The following is a 23,637-nucleotide window of genomic DNA, read 5'->3' as shown; positions in this document are numbered from 1 at the left end:
TGACAGAGAGAGAGCGAGCATACAAGCAGGCAGAGCAGCAGAGAGAGATGGAAGCAGGCTCCCTGTGAAGCAGAGAGCCCAATGGCCTTGATTCCAGGACCCCGAGATTATGACCTGAGCGGAAGGCAGAGGCTTAACCCACTGAGCCATCCAGGTGCCCTGAGAAAAGATGTTTTAAATGTATTTGAGTTTCTGATCCTCCTAAGCATGTCATTCAGCAAATAATGATATGGTTTAATTCCACAATTAGTAGGACTATAGGGCTATCACAGACTCAGATTTGGGAGATTATGTGAGGGAAAGATTACAGTCAGAATCCACAGTGGTTGGTTAAAAAAAGGGTGTTTTCATGATTAAAAGGAAATGTTATAATCAGTTTTAAAGAAGACCTTTCTTAAAAATATCTTGGGATGCTATACAAACCCATTATCTTTGGATACATTTTTTTAATAAATCAACTGTTTTCATGATATACTAAAAGTGTAACAAAGGTAGGGGTGCCTGGGTGGCTCAGTGGGTTAAAGACTCTGCCTTTGGCTCAGGTCACGATCCCAGGGTCTTGGGATGGAGGGTCACTGGGCTCTCTGCTCAGCAAGGAGCCTGCTACCCAACCCTCTCTCTGCCTACTTGTGATATCTGTCTATCAAATAAGTAAATAAAATCTAATAAATAAATAAATAAAATAAAAGAGTATCAAAGTTTATCTGGAAAAGGAAAATTATAATCTACAGAATAGAGAATGTTATTATCTTAACTACCAAAAGAAAAACATGAAAACAATACACACAAGGATAAATGTCCTAAAAACCTGCCATTCTCTTTCCAACATTTATTCAGTGCCTAGGTAGTATACTAAGTGCTACTGATTGAAAATCAAGTAAGACAGGGATCCTCAAAAGTCCAGGAAGGGAAACAGGTGAGTTAACAGACAAACGAGGATATGACATATGTGCTAAAATAAATACTATGGAGGACTTAACAGAGAGGGGAGAAATGTATTCTCCTCAGATGAAATGAGGAAGGCTTTGTAATAAAATGACATTCCAGCTGAGTCACATAGAGGTCAAAAACCCAACATCCCAGGTAAAGAAATAGAATAAATAAAGGCTCAGGGTTGTGGGAGGCCTAGAAGATATTATCAAATTTATTGTAGCTAAAATGAGGTACACAGGGTTAAGATGAGTAGTTTAGGGCTAAGAGGTAGAAAAAAAAATTGGGAAGAAACATATATATCAAACAAATATTTGGATTTTAAGCTGCTGAGCCAGCAAAAATCCTTAAGCTAAAGAGTGGTGTAATCAGACTTGTATTGTGTAAGTTATTTCTGGCAACAGTATGAAATAGAATGACTCAGTCCAGAGTCTCCTACAATAATCCAAGCAAGAAATAATAAGGGTCTAGTTTATGTCTTTGTTTTCAGATGTTCAGTAGTATAGATAACAGAGAAAAAGAGATGAAATTTAAGAGATTTTTGAGGGAGAACTGAGGATTTTTAACTCCTTTTCTAAAATGGGAGATAAGCGGGACGCCTGGGTGGCTCAGTGGCTTGGGCCGCTGCCTTTGGCTCAGGTCATGATTCCAGGGTCTTGGGATCGAGTCCGGCATAGGGCTCCTTGCTCAGCAGGGAACCTGCCTCTCTCCGCCTCTGCCTGCCTCTCTGCCTGCTTGTGTGCTTTCTCTCTCTCTCTTTCTGACAAATAAATAAATAAAATCTTTAATAAAATAAAATAAAATAAAATGGGAGATAAGGAAGGTATCTTTATCTGAGAACAATTTGTTGAAATGTATTTGGAGAAAGAGATAATGCATTCACTTTTTGAAGGTCTTAAATGTGAGATACCTAAATATGCTTAGTTTACATCTAATAATCAGTTGGAAATATGAATATCAAGATCAGAAGGGTCAGGCCCAATGATACATTTGAAAATCAACTGCATACTGATATAGCTGAAAGTTATAATAGATGAGAACACTTTTAAAAAGCCAGGGGGAAGAAAATATAAAAAACAGATGCCTATGGGATTATCAGAAGAGAAAACAAGAACATCACAAAAGGAAGAGAGTCCTGAAAGTCAAGAAGAGATTGTGTCAAAAGTATATGATAATCTGCAATGTCAAAAGTTCTATAAAGGATGACCAAAATTAAACGACTGGATTTGGGAATTCAGAGGTCAATAATGACATTATAATTGGAGCAATGACATCAGTGACGTGAGGGAAAAGAGAGTAACTATATAACGGGGTAAAAAACAAATGCATTGAAGGATGACAAGGGAATGTAAACCACTCTTAAACAGTTTAAAATAGTTTTACCCATCACAGAGGGAAGGCTCTGTTCTTTAGCAGCACCTGTGTCAACAGTACATTGCTCCAGTAGTTGAGTTTCCAACTCCCTGAAATTAAAAAAAAAAAAAAATTACTGGAATTAAAATATTGCCCTTGATATCCTTCTCTTATTTAATACTTTTACTACATAATACATTATAATGCTTTTTAAAAAGTGGTTTTATCCTTAAAAGATGAATACATCCAAGGCTAATAGAGAATGGATTAAATAACATTAAATGTCCAGATTACGTTCTATTGATCACTGTAAAAAAAAATTAACATGTTTTTGTGGTGCAGGTAGAGCAATGTGCTAAATTCCAAGACACTTACTTGTGAAGAGCTTTTCCTCCTAGGGGGAGTGCTCCCCAACAATTTAGTACTGGGATTCCTTCATATATCTGTAGGGTAGTCAAGGATATAACTATTTGAGGAGATAAAACATGGCTCCCTTGATACTTTCCTCACCTTCTGCAGTATTAAGTCAGCTTTGATAACAAATTCTTCATATTTTTAAGAGAGTAACAGAAGAATCAGTCTTTTTTCATATTCTTCTTCAAAGAAGGTTAAACTCACACACACACACACACACACACAGGTTAAACTCACTCACACACACACACACACACACAATTCATTGTTAGAACAAGGGTGTCTCATAAAGTAACTACTGGCCATATGTGGCTACTGAGCACTTGAAATGTGAAATGTGGCCAGTCTGAATTGAGATGTGCTGTAAGAACAAGCTTGATACCAAATTTAGAAGACACACATATAAAAATCCATAAAATATCTTACTATAATTTTTATATAGTTGAAATGATAATATTTTGAATATACTGCATTAAATAAAATACAGTAACTTCATCTTTCACTTGCACTTTTAAGAACATAGCTCTTAGGAAAATTTTAAATTACATGTCTCTTCTTGTATTACTATTAAACAGAGCTGAAAGGCTAGTGGACAATACTATACTGTGGATTTGCTACCTTATTTTCCATATTGTTCTTGCTGATGTCTATAAGTACAATATTTATAAAAGAGTATATTGGTAAGAACATTGGCTTTGGGAAAAAAACATGGGTTATACATCTTGGCTATATGCTTATATGACCCTGGGTCACCATTTACCCCAACTTTCGATCTTCTCATTATATAACAAGGAAAATAACACCTATGTTGCAGGATTGTTACAAGATATATTTTTTTAAAGATTTGTTTATTTATTTGAAGTGTGGAGGAGCAGAGGGAGAGAGAGTTTTAGGCGTCCTCTGAACTCAGAGCCCAAGGTGGAGCTGGATCTCACAACCCTGAGATGATAGCCTGAGCTGAAACCAAGAGTCGGATGCTCAGCTGATGGCTGTGAGGAAATTCAAACGCAAAATACTCTATCTTTGAAAAACTATTTACCTATATTAGTTCTTTAGGAGCTACTAATTTTTGACTTCACTCCCCCAAGTACTTCTTCTAATAAATACATATGTAGATCTCTAAACTGCCCAAGAGTATATTTATGTACTTCAATGTCCTTTTCTTTTAAAGTTTTTAAATTTTTTTTTTATTTGACAGACAGAGATCACAAGTAGACAGAGAGGCAGGCAGAGAGAGAAAGAGGAAGAAGCAGGCCCCCCACTGAGCAGAGAGCCCGATGTGGGACTCGATCCCAGGACCCTGGAATCATGACCTGAGCCGAAGGCAGAGGCTTTAACCCACTGAGCCACCCAGGCACCCCACAATGTCCTTTTCAATGGAGCAATGTCACTGTTAACATTTTGGCTTACATGCTTCTAATGACAAGGAATGCACCACTGTATAATCTCTAATTCCATCTTGGGACAGCTTGCATTAGTAGAAAGTTCTTCCAGTGGTGAATGTTATAAAAACTAGAGCACCATTGAGCAAGTTATCACATGCCAGGTCATATGCTAAATACTTTACATACATTGTCTCACTCAAGTCACTAAAGGCCTCTCTGTGAGGTGGAATTTTTTTTCTTTTTTTAAGATTTTATTTATTTGACAGAGAGAGAGATCATAAGTAGGCAGAGAGGCAGGCAGAGAGAGAGGGGGAAGCAGGCTCCCTGAGAGCCCGATGCGGGGCTCTATCCCAGGACCCTGAGATCATGACCTGAGCAGAAGGCAGAGGCTTAACCCACTGAGCCACCCAGGTGCCCAAGGTGGAATTATTTTAATTCCCATTCCACAGATAAGAGAACTGAGGCCCAAAGAGATTACGCGACTAATATTATACAACTAGTAAGAAGCATAGCCAAGATTTACACTTACATGTGTATTTGATTCCAAAACCAACATCATAAACCCTATGCCCTATGGGCTCCATGTTAGCTTCTGCAAATAGAAAGAAGAAAAAAATGTACTCACTTTTCCACAGCAAGCCCTTCAGCCATTTGAAGGCAGGTTTCATGTTTTAATTTTTCTTAATTTTCTCATTTCAGTTTTTCCAATTACTCTGATCTTTTCTTAGAAATAACATGACACATCCTAATTAACTAATGTTCCTCTTAAAAACTGAACATGATATTCATGAGGTGTGACCCCTGGAGTATGTACTAGGATCAAGACATAATGCTAATTTCTTGGGCACCTGGGTGGCTCAGTTGGTTGAGCAATTGCCTTCAGCTCAGGCCATGATCCCAGAGTTCCAGGATCGAGTCCAGCATCGGCTCGATGCTCCACGGAGAGCTCGATGCTCCACGGGGAGTCCGTTTCTCCCTCTGACCTTCTCCTCTCTCATGCTCTCTCTCACTCTCTCAAATAAATAAATAAAATCTGAAAAAACAAACAAAAAAAACCTTTTTTTTTTTAAAAAGACATAATGGTAATTTCTATAAAATTTAAGTCTCACAATTCTGTGAATTTTTTCCACATGCAAATTCATATTTGTACATGGTAATCACAAATAGTTACATTCCATGAAAACTGCTTATAATAAGCCTAATTATGTTAAAGCAGAGTAAAAACTGAAAAATTAGTTGCTTAACAAAAAAAAAAAAAGATACAGGTAACACCAGGCTCTCCCTATATCCGCAATCCAGGACCATGGCAGAGTTTATCCCAAGCGTCAGAAGAGCCATTAGATGACTTGGAGCAAGCAGGACAGATGGAACCTAGAAAACAATAAAGCCAAGTAACAATAACAACAACAAAACCACAAGTCTGAGTAGTTGAAGATGTTTACCTTATATTTCAAATACACTTGAAAAAAATTCAGAGTAACATTGTATTTATGATACCTTTTCAACCATTTTATGGTGCTAAGAACTAGTTTGTTGATTTATCTAAATTTACACAATCATGGAAATATACAATAAAAACACTCTTTAAATTCCCTTAAGTTGTTTTGTTCCAAAATGACAATTAGAAAACATTTTTATTAATTTTTGTTCTCTCTTTTTTGTTTCCGATGTTATTTATTTATTTGAAAGAGAGAGAGAGCACAAGCAGGAGGAGCAGCAGGGAGAGGGAGATGGAGAAGCAGGCTTCCCTCCGACCAAGTAGAGACCCTGGTGTAGGGCTCAATCCCAGGACCCTGGGATCATGACCTGAGCTGGAGACAGATGGCTTATCCTACTGAACCACCCAGGTGCCCCATTCTCTCTCTTTTGGAGGGAAAAATTAAAAGAAGAGGTACAGAAATATGAATTCAAAGATGCTAAAAAAAAAAAAATAAAGACATGTCTTTGCCATCAAAATGAAAATTAAGGGGCACCTGGGTGGCTCAGTGGGTTAAAGCCTCTGCCTTCAGCTCAGGTCATGATCCCAGGGTCCTGAGATCAAGGCCCATGCTCTCTGCTCAGCAGGGAGCCTGCTTCTCCCTCCCCCTCTGCCTGCCTCTCTGAATACTGGTGATCTCTGTTTGCCAAATAAATAAATAAAATCTTTTTAAAAAAATGAAAATAAAAAGATTCTTGATTATCTTTATTTGTAAAATTTACACTATGAACTCTATTTTTAAAACATAATATAGCAGTTAAAATTAAATTGAAGAGCTATAAAAAGCCTTAACTCTGTGTGACATTTTTCAGCAAGAATTTGCCACATCTGGTGATACCTCAAATATCAGATAAATATTCAATCAAAATATGAAAATCCTCATAACGAAATGCCAAAATAAAATGTCCCTATTTCCCTTAACTAAAGGTTGTGTCAGAGGGCAGGGAAGGGGACAGTTCTATGCAAAGACATTGAAAAAAGCATGGAGTGAGCACCTGGGTGGCTCAGTCCGTTAACTGTCTGACTTTCAGCTCAGGTTATGATCTCAGGGTCATGGGATCAAGCCCTACACTCTGTGAGAGTTGGTTTGTCCCTCTGCCCCTCCCCATGCTCACACTCTCCCTCCCCGTGCCCTCTCTCTCTCTTTCAAATAAATAAATAAAATTTTTAAAAATAAATAAAGTAAAATAAATTAAAAAAAATAAAGCCTAAAATGAAGGAACTCAAGAATTTAGAAGAGTCAGTGTAACTAAACAATGGAAACTAGAAAGTCCTGGGGAAAAAAAACACATCATAAATTCCATAGCAAAGAATATACCTTTTAATTCTAAAAAGTCCTCAAACATTAAAAAAAACCCATGTTAAAATAAATAAATAACAGAAATATCAGTAAGAAATCTTCAGTTATCTACATATTGGATAAAATGCTGATTACACATGAAACAAAAAACAGAAAACAAATGGTTTATTTAAAATGGCTTGAGTTTGGGGCGCCTGGGTGGCTCAATGGGTTAAAGCTTCTGCCTTCAACTAAGGTCATGGTCCCAGGGTCCTGGGATCAAGCTCCGAATTGGGCTCTCTGCTCATCGGGGAGTCTGCTTCCTCCTCTCTTTCTTTCTGCCTTCCTCTCAACTACTTGAGATCTGTCAAATAAATAAAGAAAATCTTTATAAAATAATAAAATAGGGGCGCCTGGGTGGCTCAGAAGGTTAAAGCCTCTGCCTTCGGCTCAGGTCATGATCCCGGAGTCCTGGGATCAAGCCCCACATCGGGATCTCTGCTCAGCGGGGAGCCTGCTTCCTCCTCTCTCTCTGCTTTCCTCTCTGCCTACTTGTGATCTCTGTCTGTCAAATAAATAAAAATAAAATCTTATAAAAAGGGACGCCTGGGTGGCTCAGTCGGTTAAGCCGCTGCCTTCAGCTCAGGTCATGATCCCAGGATCCTGGGATCGAGTCCCATGTGGGGTTCCTTGCTCAGCAGGGAGCCTGCTTCTCTCTCTGCCTCTGCCTGCTTGTGCTTTCTCTCTCTCTCTCTCTCTGACAAATAAATAAATATACAAAATCATAAAAAAAAAAATCTTAAAAAAAAATAATAAAATAAAATGGCTTGAGTTTATTCTCATCTGGTTTCTCAAATGCACTGTGTAATATATATAATGAAGGAAACTAAAATAAATTAACCTTTCTCAAAAATATTTATTTATTTATTTGACAGAGAGTAGGGGCAGGAAGAGAGAGTGAGCGAGCATGAGCAGTGGGGAGGGACACAGACACAGACAGAGAAGCAGACTCTCCATTGAGCAGGGAGTCCAATGTGGGACTGGATCCCAGAACCCTGGGGATCATGACTTAAGCCAAAGGAAGACACTTAACCTACTGAGCACCCAGGGGCCCAAATGAGGACCTTTTAGTTTAAACTTTAGTACTTATAAAAAACAACATAAAAAACGGGTACCTCAAAATATTTGAAAAGAACCCGAGTGAGTGTCTCTCTGAAGTGGGAAGGACATAGTACCGACTCGATAACCACAACTCGGCGGTCTCTAGGATTCACCAACAGATGCCTGGAAAGTGACAGTTTTTATTTATGAAAGTAAATAAAAGTTGATATTTATTTTGGCACATAATGCAATTTTGTTAAGAATAGAGAAACTATATTATATTAGCTCAAGATGTTTTATGACAAAAAGACATCTTCATTTTATTACCTGGGTAAAGTAACATTCCTGAACTCTTATTACATGCCACGTACTGTGTCAGGATCTTTACATCTATTACTTCATTTATCTCAGGAAACAAAAGCTATAGCCTAGTATGATGAACACTTGAGCCATTAAAAAGATTTTTTCTTTAGGCTACGAAAGTAATATATTCTCAAAAAACTCCAAATGTAACAGAAGTTTATAACTTGTAAAGTACAAATACCTTACACTTCTACTACCCAGAAACTATCACTTATAGCAGTTTGCATAATGTCATTACTGTCCATGTGTATGAATGTATTTTAACAGAAGTGTTTATTCCATAGATGTTCTGAAACTTGCTTTTTTCAATTATCAATACAATAAGACACCTTTTGCATTACTACATGATATAGAACTTTTTTAATGGCTGTAAAATGTTTCACTATATGGATATATAATAATTTAATTATCTACTGCCATTATTAATGAACATTTAATTTGTTTTCAGTATTTCCCCATGCTTGCCAATTATTAGTCTTCAAATACATTTTGGAAAAGGTTGAAAATAAGCAAGTGAAAATGCAGCAGAAGTCCACTTTTTTTTGTATCCGATATAACACAACCAAAGATTACTATGACCGGCATTAGGAAAACGTAATCACAAAAGCTGGGAGAAAAACAAAAAAACAAACACAACTGCATCTTACCTGAAATATAGTATGTGGATGAATTCTTTTAGGTAGGAATACAATTCCTCTGTATTGATATTATATTGAACAACTTTGATAGGCTATAAAAAATTAAAATTATTTATTAATGTATAATGAAATAAAATATGATTATCTACTATACTACTGCATTTTCTGGTAATAAATAAAAAGTAATTTTTATTGAGAATAAATGCAAACATTAAATATAAATTAATCACTTAAATTAGGAACCTTTAAGAATTGGCTAAGATGACAGAACTTTTTGGTTTGCAGGCATAAAAGTATGGGTCAACAAGTAGAGAACTATGCTCATTTACATTCTTCTTCCATCTGGACTTACCATTTTGGCAGGACTGATCAAAATCACAGATTAAAAAGTATCAAAAGCTTCCTCAAACACTCCAGACTTGGTCTAGTCCCTGTAAGTCACTCCCAAAGCAATGACACTTACCCTCTTATAAGATTACTTTACTTAATTACTTGTAAAATGTCTACCTTCCCATTAGACTACATACTCTTAAGGCGCAAGAAGTGTTTCTGGTTGCTTATGATATATCTTCCTTCAGCTGACAGTACCAGGCACCAAGTACATGCTCATAAACATGTGGTAAAATCAGTATAAACAAACACTACCCAATCATGAATGCTAAGTCAACACCAATACAGAACAATAACTTTACATATGATGCTCAGAACGCTGTAATTACTCTAATGCATCATTGGCAGACCTCTCTTTGTTACTCTTCTAATGGAAAGATCATTAGCTAAGCCAATTTCATGATTTTAAAGAAGGTTCCAAACCACATATGGCGGATTGTAGAGATTAATCTTCACATATATTTTTCTCTTCAAGATGAGTATAAAAGCTGAAAGCACTAAGAAAAGTGGTAATGACGGGGCGCCTGGGTGGCTCAGTGGGTTAAAGCCTCTGCCTTCGGCTCAGGTCATGATCCCAGGGTCCTGGGATTGAGCCCCATGTCGGGCTCTCTGCTCCGCGGGGAGCTTGCTTCCTCCTCTCTCTCTCTCTCTGCCTGCCTCTCTGCCTACTTGTGATTTCTCTGTGTCAAATAAATAAAATCTTTAAAAAAAAAAGAAATAAAAGAAAAGTGGTAATGAGAATGTTAAAGTTCTAAGTTCAGTTAGGAATCTATCTAGAAATTTATCAAGTATCACATTAACCTTGATTAAAGAACATGAAAAGTGAATAGACAGGAAGTTCCATCACATTTTTGAATACCACACCACAACTATCTACTGTATTTCTAGCTTATCTAAAGATTTGCAGGAAAAAAATTGTATCTTTGTATTTCATTTATTCATTGAAATGAAATACATTTTATTTATGAAAGTAAATAAAAGTTGATATTTATTTTGGCACATAATGCAATTTTGTTAAGAATAGAGAAACTATATTATATTAGCTCAAGATGTTTTATGACAAAAAGACATTTGTTCGTTCCTTCCTTCCTTCCTTCAAGTGGGCCCCCTGCCCAGCATGGAGTCCAACATGGGGCTTGAACTCATGACTCTAAAATCAAGACCTGAGCTGAGATCAAGAGTCAGCCACTCAACTGACAGAGCTACCCAGGCGTCCCACCCTATTTTAATTTTTTTTTAAATTTTATTTAAATTATCTCTAAACCCAATGCGGGGCTTAAACTCATGACCCTGAGATCAAGAGTTGCATGCTCTTCCAACTGTGCCAGCCAGGTGCTACTGGAAAATTTTGAAATCAATAAAATGATTCCCTTATCAGGCATAATTAAAAAGATTTGTCAATCAACATATTTCATTTGCTCTTAAAGATGCATCCCAATACCAAGTATGAACTGATGTATACTAATCTACTCTGCTACAATATGCACTTTTATAAAATCAAGTATCACATTTCCATTGCAAATAAGGGGATAATATCTACATAATGTGAAATCTGTATTAGTTCATGTGAGACAAGAGGAGCTGAAATGATAGCAGAGTTATACCTTTCATCAAGAAAAATAAAGTCATCAACTCAGTGGCCACACAGGTAGGCATCCTTTCAGATCTATTTTTCAAAAACTTAAATGAGGGGCAGGTACCTCAGTGGCTCAGTCCACTAAGTGTCTGCCTTTGGCTCAAGTCATGATCCCAGGGTCCCCCACACAGGGCTGCATGCTCAGTGGGGAGGCTGCTTCTCCTTCCCTTCCCTCTGCTTCTCTCCCTGCTGGTGCATAGGCACGCGCGTGCTCTCTCACTCTCTCAAATAATTAAATAAAATCTTCAAACGCTTGAATGGTCTTCTGTAGCAGGGGCTCCCTTCCTAAAGCAGACCCTTTCATGACTATTTATTGGGCTGCATTTCCTCTTGGTTCCACCTAACAACAGCCCCACTGGCTCAGAACTCACCTCCACCTGCACTGGCTCAGCACCCACAGACCAACATTTTCAATCTATTACTCCATTTTACTTTTATTATCACGAAGAGAGCCTCCAGCCACTCTCAGTTGCAAACCAAAGCTATTCCAGTTTTTTCCTGAAGGATCAGTTACTGCTTTTGTTAGTGCTATAATTACAAAATTACACGGGTTTTATATGGTTTGCTCCACCATAAGCCTACTTCTATTTGTGACTGAAGGGAGGTTTTTTAGGACTACAAATATTAAGTTATGGCAGAAGCATCTGTATTTTATTTTTTTTTATTTTTTATTTTTTTAAGATTTTATTTATTTATCAGAAAGAGAGAGGGGGAGAGAGCGAGCACAGGCAGACAGAATGGCAGGCAGAGGCAGAGGGAGAAGCAGGCTCTCTGCTGAGCAAGAAGCCCGATGTGGGACTCGATCCCAGGACGCTGGGATCACGACCTGAGCCGAAGGCAGCTGCTTAACCAACTGAGCCACCCAGGCGTCCCTGTATTTTATTTTAACACATGATTTTTTTTTTAAAGATTTGTTTATTTATTTATTTGAGAGAGAGACAGTAAGAGAGAGCATGAGCGAGGAGAAGGTCAGAGGGAGAAGCAGACTCCCCACGGAGCTGGGAGCCCGATGCGGGATTCGATCCCGGGACTCCAGGATCATGACCTGAGCCGAAGGCAGTCGTCCAACCAACTGAGCCACCCAGGCGTCCCTAACACGTGAATTTTATGGCATGCAAAATTATTCTTTCTACTATTCTACAATTCCTGATCTGTCACATTAGCTGCTTTAATCAATCTTACTTGAAGTCACATTAAAAAATATTTTATAGTATAGCATTTTATTTGCTAAATTGTTATTTAATCTTTAATTACCTTAGGTAGGCCAGCTTTTTTAATCACACTAGGAATTATGCATCTTGGACCAGTTTCTCCAGCAAAACCACACCTACAAATAAATAGAAAATTGAAACATTCAAGTTATTATAACATTCTTTCTATGTATTTGTCATAGATACAAGTTTTTCTGCATTTGTTTCAAAGCCGTGGTCACAAAACCAACATCTCTGACGTATTCAAAGGGACAAAGAAACAGAAAAAAATTAAAGCCATCTTTATTCATAACTGTGTATCACAGCTAAAAGAATTGTTTCAAATTAGTGATACTGAAATAAACCAGCATATTAAACCAGATCAGCATGTACTTTTTTTCAGTTTTTTTTTTTCTTAAGATTTTACTTATTAATTTGTCAGAGAAAGAGAGAGAGCATGTGCACAAAAGTAGGGAAACAGCAAGCAGAGGGAGAAGTAGGCTGGCTACCTGTTGAGCAAGGAGCCCGATGCAAGACTCAATCCTGATCTGAACCAAAGGCAGACACTTTCCCAACTGAGACACCCAGGAGTCCCCCAGTTTTAAATTATACCTGAATTTTGGGCAACACATCTCTACAACCCTGGATTATTTGACTACATTATATGACTTCATTTATATAATTCATGAGTAACTCATAACTCCATCACTCTAATATTAATTTCCATGTTTATGGGTTTCCTTTTGGTCTAGTTTTTTACACTCTGCATATCTGACATAATCACACTGTCTATACATCATGAACTTCATACAATAAGCTTCTGCCCATATTATTATAGTCTTTATTGTTATTTTATTTTTTTTTAAGATTTTATTTATTTGACAGACAGAGATCACAAGTAGGCAGAGAGGCAGGCAGAGAGAGAGAGGAGGAAGCAGGCTCCCTGCTCAGTAGGGAACCCGATGTAGGACTCGATCCCAGGACCTGAGATCATGACCTGAGCTGAAGGCAGAGGCTTTAACCCACTGAGCCACCCAGGTGCCCCTTCATTGTTATTTTAAAAACTGCATATTTTATCTTTAAAGAAATAATTCACCTGAGTATTTAGGTATTTGCACATGTTTCATATTAGTAAAACAATACTCCTAAAAATGCTGCTAAAAATGATCATGTAAGTTTAGCCTTCACATGATCTCTTTTTGTCCTGCCTAGTTTCCAGTACTGCTCTCCTACGTCCAAATAGCTCTAGTCACATCTCAGTGTTTACTTGCACCAATGCTCCTCAAATTTCCCAGACGCAACCCAATGGTTGCCATCAATTTCTTTCTTTTACTTCATAAGTTCATATTCTCACCCTCCTTTTGATTTGTCAATAATCATTTTCCTGTATGGTAACTTTCTGCTTCTCATTTCTTCATAACTAGAGTATTTATCTCTAGGTGTCAGTCTCAAAGTATTTATTATGCTATTAAAATAAGCATCTAAAATAAGAAAACATAAATACGGAGGATCTTACACAGAACAGTCAGAGAATGTTAAGGACTAATGAGACTTTGATCAATCCAATTCTGGAACACCTGAGGCCCAATACTTAAATATGGCAGCTTTGACAACTTATTCAACAAATAATTATCAAATACCTTATTATATACTAGGTAATATTCAGATACCTATAATTTTTTCAGATGTTTCTATTTCAAATATCTGTATCTATTTCAAATAACTTGCAATTCTGCAAGTTACTTTGCTCTTAAGCCCAGTACAAGGGTTCACAACCTGAAGTCCAAGGACCACTGTGATCGTCCGCCAACCTCTGAAACTGTGTGCAAATTATTTTAAGGTTTGTGTTATCTGTGGCTTTCTTTCGGTCGTCAAAGGGATCTATGCCATCGAAAAGATTGAAAAAAGCTACTCTAGTGTTTACAAGTTGCCTTTTAAAACATGTCAAATTTCCTAATCTAAGAATTCGGGGCCGGGGGCACCAAAGGATCTCGAGTCTTACCTACAGGGCTGCACCTCTTTGTTCATGTGTTCCGTCTAAATGGACTTCCTACTCTTGGGGAGCAATGGCCTTACATCTGAATTTCTCGTACCAACAGACGTCCCATTTAATAAATGTTTACGTTACAGTTCGGCTGCTACCTTCCTAAGCAAACAAAGCCCAGGATAGGGGTCTAAGCCATCGCTGTCATCCCCTGCATGGATGACAGCAAAGGGTCCGTTCGATCTGGGGCGACGTTGAAAACCATTCTCCCGAAGCCTCTTGGGCCTCTCCACGAATCAGAGCCGTATCCCCGGGATTCGCATAGCCCACGTTGAAAATAAATAAAAGCCGTAATTTGCGGAGGTGCTGGAGGAAAAACTGTGGAGATGTGACAACCTGCCCCGCGAGCCTGGGAAGAGAACCCGGGCCGGGCCTCGACCACCCCCCCCCCCGGCCCCCTCAGGACGACCGCAGTCATCGCCGTCGCCACTCACTTGGTAAAAGCCTCTCCCAGGTCTATCACGACTGCCGTTTTCTCCCCGCCGCTCCCGAGGCCTTCATACAGCGGCATGGTAGTGAAGACCACGGTAAAAAGGGGCGCTCGGACGCGGCCCCCACAAGTTTCTGCTCTTGGAGGGGCGGGGACGGGAGGTCAGCTCTCGGGCGTGGCGAAGGCGGGGACCTCGAGTGGCCCGGGCGTGCCGGGCCCGGGCTGTCCCAGGCTCTGCCTCTCTCCACGTGGGAGGAAAATCCTCGCAGGAGTTCCCGTCTCCGGTACTAATGAAGAAGAGACACAGGCGGCCGTTGATTAGGGTGCGGAGAAATAAAGGGCGGAAGCGATCAGGCGCGCCGGACGCCCCGAGTGGGGCGGAGCTAACCGGGTCCTTCCCCTGGCCACGCCCCCACAAAGCGCCGGGGGCGGAGGCTTCACAGAGAGCTGTGAAGACTGTTGTGTGTAGTTTTGGAGCGAAATTTTTTGTGCCAGGTGTTTTGCCTATCGTTTATGCTTCACAGGAAATACTGATAATAAGTATTAGTTTCTTACCTGTACAAACTGAAGCTCGGAGAGATTAAGTAACTTATTTTTGGCGTCCATTTCGCTGAAAGTTTTAATTTTAATCCAAAAGAAAGCACTGAAAGTGGTGTCTACTACGAATCTTTTCTATCTATGGAGGAACAGAGAGGGTGTTTTAAGGAGGGAACATGGAACCAGGGGTTTCTGTTGACTCTAAAACCGAGGACCTGTGTAATCCGAGAAAAGTAAATCTTTCCGTGCCAGTATGGGCACACAATCGGAATTATGTAACATGGACTGTTTACAAGTTTATCATTTCACTGCTTTACTTTTCTTCTGCTGAAGTTGCCCATGTAAATGGGAGTTAGTGGGGTTAGTTGCTGCCTTGTCTGGAAAACTATAGGAAGAGGAGTGATCTGTTCATCCGCACTATGTGTTCATTACTTAGGTGGATAAAGTCTTATCGTAGTAAGAGTTAAGGCTGTACAATGCAAGAGGTTAGACAATGTAATCACTAGAATTTACTGATCAGTGATCTTCCTGAAAGCAAATTGCCTGAAATAAGAGGATGAAGTTGGAATTGTGATAAGGAACGGAGCTTCAAAAAGAGTGAAAAAGGATGAAGCGTTTTGCTTAACAGGGCTAGAATGAATCGGACCCTTCCCTCAGGTTCCAATTCTGTTTCTTCTGCCACCTTCTGTCAAGTTTCTAGTACTTCTGCTTAACCATCTTCTTTTCTGTCAACTTCACTGCTTCTTCACAAGGTATTTGTGAGGATCAATTGAGATTATATTATGAAACAATTTTGAAACTAGGAAGTGTTATCACCCATCCTATGTTTTCCATGACTGTTCACCAACTGTCTTAGTTGCCTAGGGATGCCATAACAGTACTATAAACTGGGTGGCTTAAGAGGAGAAATTTATTCTCACAGTTCTGGACTCTGGAAGTCCTAGATTAAGATGTTGGGAAGGTCATGCTGTCTTTGGAAGCTCTTGGAGAGGATCCTTCCTTGCCTCTTACTAGCTTCTGGTGGTTGCCCACAGCCCTTGGTGTTCCTTGGTTCATAGATGTATCACAGCAATCTCTGTTTCTGAGGTCATCTGGCCTCTTCCCCACATTTCTGTATCTGGATGTTAACAGTCTCTTTCCCATGTTTTCATATCATTTTCATTCTGTGCATCTCTCTGTATTCAATTTCTCTCTTACAGGAATACCAGTCATAGGATTAGGACCTTAATCCTAACCGAATTTAACTTGGTAATATTTGCAAAGACCCAAATTCCAAATAACGTTTCCAGTTGACAAGAATTTTGGGGGAATACTATTTAGCCCAGCACACCAGCTAAATGTTAGTGTTCTTCGTGGTTCTGTCCTTACACTTCTTCCTACCATATACCCTTTCCTTTGACAATCTCCTCCACTCCCATACACACAGCTAGACTCATGTTTGTTGAATTCTATTTTCTAGCTCTTTGCCCTCACAATAACTTTATGTGTTATGTATTATTATCTCCATTTAGCAAATGAGGATGCTTAGGACAGGAGAAGTTAAATAACATGCCCAAGTCTTCTCAGCCGGCAAGTGGCAGAGCAGAAATTCAAAGTCAGTCTGATGCCAGAGCCAAAACTACACTGCATGATTACAAAGTAGTTATGCATTAATTCAAATAATTATGAATTATCATAGGATTCTGAAATCTTAGTACATGAAGTAACCCAGAAGGTTTTCAAATCTGAAATCCAACCTAATACAAGACTATCCTCTCCAACTGTGCTGAGAGTTTTCTTCCCAAATGTTTCCTTTGATGAAGAGGGCTCATGACGAGTTGGGATCTACAAGGTACTGAAAATGCACTTGGCAGTACAACTGGGGTTTAAAAAAGAGTAAAATGCTCTAAGGACAATCATTTTAAAGAAGCCCAACTCTGGGTGCCTGGGTGGTACCGTCAGTTAAGTTTTGACTCTTGGTTTCACCTCAGGTCCTTATCTCAATGCCCTGAGATCAAACCCTGCCTTGGGCTCAATGCTCAGCATGGAGTGTGCTTAAGTCTCCCTCTCCCTCTGCCCCACCTCTAAAATAAAAAATAAATAAATAAGTCTTTAAAAATAAAGAAAGAAAGTCAGACTCTTCCAGCAGCTTGGTATAGTGGACAGAGTCAAGTCCAAGCTCTGTTAGCTGACTGACCTCAGGAAATCCATTAACCTCTCAACCTCAAGTTTCCTCATTTGTAAAGTGAGGAAGATGTACAAGTACTAAGAATCAAAACTCAGTTGAACTGGGTGGGATCTGCATCCCTTGACCTAACACTCCATTGTTTACCCTGCTTTACCTGCTTCTTTTTCCCAAGCCTGGCATTTCTATTTTTCCAACTATTCCTCATTTTTGTAGTTTTCAGGCCACTTAAGAGCCCATTTACCCACTTCCAGAATTTTCCTATTTCATTAATGTGCCCCATAAATTATACAACATCCAAGATATGTCTGAAGAGTTCATAGTATGACAGGGCTGAGCTGGCTTGCCGTGCTTTATTAATTTGTTTAACAGTGGGTTTCTGTGTTTTATTTCCAGTCACGTCATGCTGTTGATTCAGTTCTCCCTCCAATGGAAATAAAAACCTAATGTGAAATTGGGAGCGGTATACCTCTTTATGTTGAATTTGATTTGGCTGGTTTTGATCGATCTTTCCAGTCTTTTCATATCATTAAAAAAACAAGGTCCAGGTCTTTTTGAATCAAGAATTTAGCATTAAACGTATTAAATAGAGTGCCACCCCAAGTCTGAGAAGAATGCTTTCGAGTTTTTCATTTCCTTGTTTATTGAGGGCATATTATATGCTAGATAGAAAAACTACAGGAACTAGGAAAGACTATACTGGGAAGATGGACATATAAAGTAATAAATACTAGTCTGGAAATATATAGAAAGTAATAATGGAGAATGGAGGAAGGGAACTAATCAGTTGCCTGCGGAACAGTTGGAACCACTTCAGAGAGGTATCCATTCATACGCTCTTGAATTCAAGCTGATGCTCTGTTAGAAAATGGAAATACAAACATAAAACAAAATTCTAGCTTCAGGAGCTCATAGTCACATTTACAGACAAAATTTTAAAACTGCTGGTAAAAGCTAATGCTTGGATGAACATGGTGTTTTAAAGGCAGAGACCAAGGAACAGCTTGAAATTTTTCTGGGGAAGGTGGGACACAATACATGAACTCTCTAGAAGCCTAGTGGCAGTTTTCCAGTTGAGCTACAAGAGGGGTGTTCCAGGTTGAGACAATTGCATGTGGCAAGAGTTTATAAGAAATTTGGTAAGTGTAGAGGGGTAACTGTCAACTGGCAAGAAGTGGTGGGTCCAAATCATTAAGCCCCTTATTGATATGCTGTGGAGTTTGAACTTCATTCTATAATTAGTAGTTACCATTCAAAATATGTTAGGCAAAGACGATATTATATTTGTGTTCAGTTTGATCAATTTGTGTTCACCACTTCCCCCCCTCTCTGGGCGCGGTGGGGAGATGTAGAGTGAATCCTCAAGAAGACTTCCTCCTAAGCAGGGACTCTGATGATGTGATAATGTGGGGCTAGATCCCAGAACCCTGAGATCATGACCTGAGCCAAAATCATGAGTCGGACACTCATCCAGCTGAGCCACCCAGATGCCCCTGTGTTCACTTCTTTTAAACTGGGATAGACCACGGTGAAATGGAGGGCATTGGTGGTGACACACAATTGCAAGCTATTGTGAGTCCATGAGAGAAATGATGACCATGAATTAGCAAGTAATAATATATACACAACAAATTTGTTTTAAAATGTTCCCCATTTGGGAGAAGACGAAATTTTGTATTTAATAACAATAAAAGTGCAATAAGGCATTGGTCACAACTTAGAGCTGTTTCTTTCAGACACTCTATTTGAAAACATAGTCAGAAGAGCTGTATAGTTTCAATTATATTAGTGACTCCAAGTAGTTTTTTCTAATGTACAAGACTTAGTAGAATTGCAGCTGTCATAAGGCAGCTTTATTTTTCAATTCCTTCTGCAGGTTATGTCACCAAAATGAAGATAATAGCTAGCTCTTTAACCCGTATTGATAAACTGTTCACTCTTAGTCTTCAAAGTCCTCTTGAAAGCTAACAATTACTTAGCTCAGGAATTACTAACCTTCTTTTCCTCAGAGACAAGTGCTGGGTCCAGAGTGGCTGGGAAGGTTTCCTAATCTTGGGTCTTTGAAAGCACCGTAAAAGCTCTTCAATATTTGGTCGATGAAGTTTTCATTAGAACCAATGACTCAAGTAGTTTCCTTTGTAGCTAGAAATGTGGAAGTCTCCTAGCCCCCTCTCATTCAGTCTTTTCCTATCCTAATCAGTTGCAAAGTTCTATAATAAAGTATAAACCTTATCTATTCCATACTTACTTTGTGATCAGGATTATAACAATACCTGCTTAGTTAGTCTCCGGTCCTCTCCACAGTCCATTGTCTGTACTGCAAGTGGAGTGAGCATTCTAAGGTTTTGTTTTTTTTTTTTTTTAAGATTTTTATTTATTCTTCAGAGAGAGAGGGAGAGAGAGCGAGCACAGGCAGACAGAATGTCAGGCAGAGGCTGAGGGAGAAGCAGGCTCCCTGCTGAGCAAGGAGCCCGATGTGGGACTCGATCTCAGGATGCTGGGATCATGACCTGAGCTGAAGGCAGCTGCTTAACCAACTGAGCCACCCAGGCGTCCCTGGAGTGAGCATTCTAAAATGCAAATATGGTGGTGGGGTTGGGAGGGGGGTGCCTGGCCTGGATGGGTCAGTGGGTTAAGCATCTGCCTTCAGCTCAGGTCATGATCCCAGGGTCCTAGAATTGAGCTCAGCAGGGAGCCTGCTTCTCCCTCTTCCTCTGCCCCTGCCCCACCCCCACCCCGCTCATGCACTCTCTCTCTCTCTCAAATAAATAAATAAAATATTTTAAAAAATGCAAATACAGTCATAACACTCTCTTTGCTTTACATCTTTCAACGCCATTCTACAGTTTTCAGATAAAGCAGTATCGATCAACCTACCAGTAATTCCCCCAAAGGTATCCTGCGGCTTCACACTTCCAATGTTGTGCCTAGAATGCCTTCCTTATCTAGCATCTTTGTTCTTTGTCTTTCCAAACTTTGCTGATGTATTACCTCCTGGTCTCTCAGTCTATTTAGATCTTCTTTATCTGGGCCTCTATGGCATTCTGTGAACATTATAGCACAGGAAAATATTTCTGTCTGTTTAGCTTGCTGTTGTATCCGTAGTGCCTAACAGAGCATCTGGCATATAGAAGGTTCTTGATAAATAATTAATAAGGAACACATATTACTGTAATCTCTTTTTTCTTTTCTTTTCTTTTTTTTTTTTTTTTGTAATCTCTTATTTTCTGTGCCTTCACCCTGAGATCAGGGATTTTGTAGACCAGCATCCAGTTAGAACTGAGTATGGAGTAGGCTCTCGTATTTTGGAGGACGGTGGTTTGTTTGTTTTTTTAGAGAGGAAGAGAAAGTGGGGGTAGGGTCAGAGGGAGAGAGAGAATCAGGAGCAGAGTCCTTGCTGAGTGCGGAACCCAACACAGGGCACCATTTCAGGACCCTGAGATCATGACTTGAGCCAAAATCAAGACCCGGACACTCAGCTGACTCAGCCACCCAGGGGTCCCAACTTTGGTAGTTTTCTGAATGAATGACAATTATATGGAAAGATGGCCAGTTAAATTGCCCCCAGCCCACCCTGTAGCCAGTGGGCAAGGCACATGTGACATTGCTTTAGAGTTGTATGTAGCTATCCCTCTGTGTGATTGACCACAATAGTGCTTTTAAGGCGAGCCTCTCATGCCACATTTCATGAATGCTCATGGCACATTGTAATAAAACTTCAAAAAACGAACCAGAGCTCACAATGAGCTGGAATTATGGTGGTGTGTCCCCTTTTGGGAAAGAGAAGTAATTCACTAGAGAATAGTATCGGGAACTGTGTTAAGGTCAGGACATAGCTGGGCTGATTTATCACACTCTTCATTTTGGTAGAGCTACATAATGAAAATTTATTGCTAACTGTAAGATACGGCAAGATGTTGAGTTATCAATCAGAGAATCCATTACTCACAGACTTTTTAAACTTGTAAAGGCAGAGAAAATGGACTAAAATATTTAATAAAGATTTTAATAAACCACACATTGGGCGTAAATATATTTGTCTGCTGAACCAGCATCCTATTTCATTAGTATTCTACTATAAATTATTTCATGCTGAAACTATACATGGAAGAAAAAAAATGGAAGCTTTCTTTCCTTGTATTCTTACCTCAAGTCAAGGTCAGGGTTGGAATAAAGCCTAATGACTTGGGACTTTTTTGTATTGTTGCTAAAATGAAAGAATGATGCTCTTTTGTTTGTTTGTTTGTTTTCAGTATTTTTTTCTGTTAGTTTCAAACAGAAAAGTTTGATATTTTATTCTGAGAAGATAGAATACATAGAAATGGTTGGCTATAGATCTGGTTTAAAAAAATAAGTTTACAATAGAATGACTTAAGAGTTTTTATTTGTTACAGTTTTATTACTCTAAGTACTTGTTTACATTCGAGGCAGTGATGGAAGGAAGCTTACTCCTTAGGTAACTGATCCATGCATAATAGCATTATGGTTTTGTTGAGGCATCAGTAAGAAATAATAATGCTGATGAAAAAAGCTATTGGGGGGGACTTTTGATAAATTATACATTTTTGCTCTAGAAAATTCCTCTTTTATTAACAATAGCTAGAATTTTTTGATTATCCACTACATGCAGGCACAGTGCTAAATCCATTATCTCATTTGAGCCTCCCAAATCCTCATTAGTCAACAAATGAAAAATAATTCTTGCTCAGAGAGGTTAAGTAAGTTGTGTATGTTCACACCAGTTGTATGTGACAAAACCTGGAATTGCTTTTTCTATTGCCCCTACTGCCTTTTGAGAAAGATGACAGCTAAATTATAAATGTGGACATCAGGCACGCCTAAAGGGGAAAAAATCCAGAGCCACAACATTTAAATAAATGTGACAAGATGCCTCTAAAATTACACAGTGCATTGAAGGGTGTGATTTGTTCAGCTACAGAGAAACTATTCCCAGACAGTCTAGATGATGTCTCTAATCAATATGCTTGGCGAGTGAAAGATATTCCCTTTTTTGAAAAAGATCCCACACGTTTTAGCTGAAAATAGTTAGTCATTTCATAACCAAAGGGGGACAGTAATCCTGTAACGTCCATATGGCATACGTTTTGTGGGCTTATTTTTGCATTCCCTTCAGTTTCTCAAGCCCCAGCCTGACAGGATCCCTTGGCAATGAGAAGAAACACTACCATGTGTGTTCCACGAGGACACGCACAGAGCCCCTCTTCCTCAGGTCCTTATCTGACAGAGCTTGTTTTGCCATCTGGGCTTATTGCTTGAAGTTATACATTCAAATAACAGGAACAATGACTGGAAATTTTATATGCACCAATGATGGTAAAAAGTACTCAAGATGCAATCGTGGTATGGTGGTTATGTTATTAACAAAAGAATTCTCTCGTAGAGTTGTGTGATGAAATATTTATGGATAAAATTATACGATGCCTGAGATTTGCTACAGAATAATATGAGGAGGGGCAGATTTAACTTATGGATGAGGCAGAATAGGCTGAGGATTGATGGTTTGGGGGCCTGTGTTATGGTTATTTGAGTTTCTTTTTAAGCCTGCTTTATTACTTTTGCATATTAAACCATGAAAGTTTTTTTTTTTAACAAAATAATACAACAAAATAGTACAAAACAAGATTAAATCATCTCTTGATACATCTATTCATTTTATGATAGTTCTTACCTTCAAGGATGCCATTTAGGCTGTACATAGAGTTCTCCAAGAGTGTTCTGAGACGGTTGCTGATTGTCCATGGGCATCAGTGCTTATGGACAATATTTACATCAGGATCACACTTTTTTTTTTTTTTTAAAGATTTTATTTATTTATTTGACAGAGAGAAATCACAAGTAGTCGGAGAGGCAGGCAGAGAGAGAGAGAGAGGGAAGCAGGCTCCCCGCTGAGCAGAGAGCCCAATGCGGGACTCGATCCCAGGACCCTGAGATCATGACCTGAGCCGAAGGCAGCGGCTTAACCCACTGAGCCACCCAGGCGCCCCAGGATCACACTTTTATTTTCATTTGGTGTTTGATAGTTTGACGTCATTTTTCTCATTGGGTTGCCCCCATAAATAGCACCATTCTCCTTATTTGCTGGGAGGTTTATTGTGGTGGTCATCATTGTCATTGTCATTATTTTGTGGTACTGTAGTTTTGTAGTGGCAACAATTTGGGAGTGTGTGAGCACACTTTTTGTGGCATGTGGCAGGCATATGTCCTATCAAAGTTGTCTATGGTTTGGAAATATTTATAATGCACTGATCTTGTAAGGATCTATTTAGAAACTGTCCCTGCTCCCCT

General features: G+C 39.1%; 1 protein-coding gene across 1 annotated transcript in view; it reads right to left on the bottom strand.

Annotated features, from left to right (window-relative positions):
- Positions 1 to 14,930, bottom strand: part of ACTR10 (actin related protein 10) — a 34,565-nt gene extending 19,635 nt beyond the window's left edge. The window contains exons 1-7 of the mRNA XM_045069908.1: positions 14,635 to 14,930; positions 12,221 to 12,293; positions 8,950 to 9,032; positions 8,014 to 8,122; positions 5,346 to 5,453; positions 2,659 to 2,726; positions 2,314 to 2,393 (exon numbers count right to left, since the gene is read on the bottom strand). Coding sequence (XP_044925843.1) covers positions 2,314 to 2,393; positions 2,659 to 2,726; positions 5,346 to 5,453; positions 8,014 to 8,122; positions 8,950 to 9,032; positions 12,221 to 12,293; positions 14,635 to 14,711 — 598 coding nt within the window. The 5' untranslated portion in view covers positions 14,712 to 14,930. The remainder of the gene's footprint in view (positions 1 to 2,313; positions 2,394 to 2,658; positions 2,727 to 5,345; positions 5,454 to 8,013; positions 8,123 to 8,949; positions 9,033 to 12,220; positions 12,294 to 14,634) is intronic.
- Between the last annotated feature and the right edge of the window lie 8,707 nt (positions 14,931 to 23,637).

The sequence above is a fragment of the Mustela putorius genome, unplaced genomic scaffold (genome assembly GCF_011764305.1).
Source record: "Mustela putorius furo isolate JIRA1106 unplaced genomic scaffold, ASM1176430v1.1 tig00000129_pilon_pilon_pilon, whole genome shotgun sequence".
Classification (NCBI taxonomy): Eukaryota; Metazoa; Chordata; class Mammalia; order Carnivora; family Mustelidae; genus Mustela; species Mustela putorius.
The sequence above is the reverse complement of the archived record's forward strand: the minus strand, read 5'-3'. Positions and strand labels throughout refer to the sequence as shown.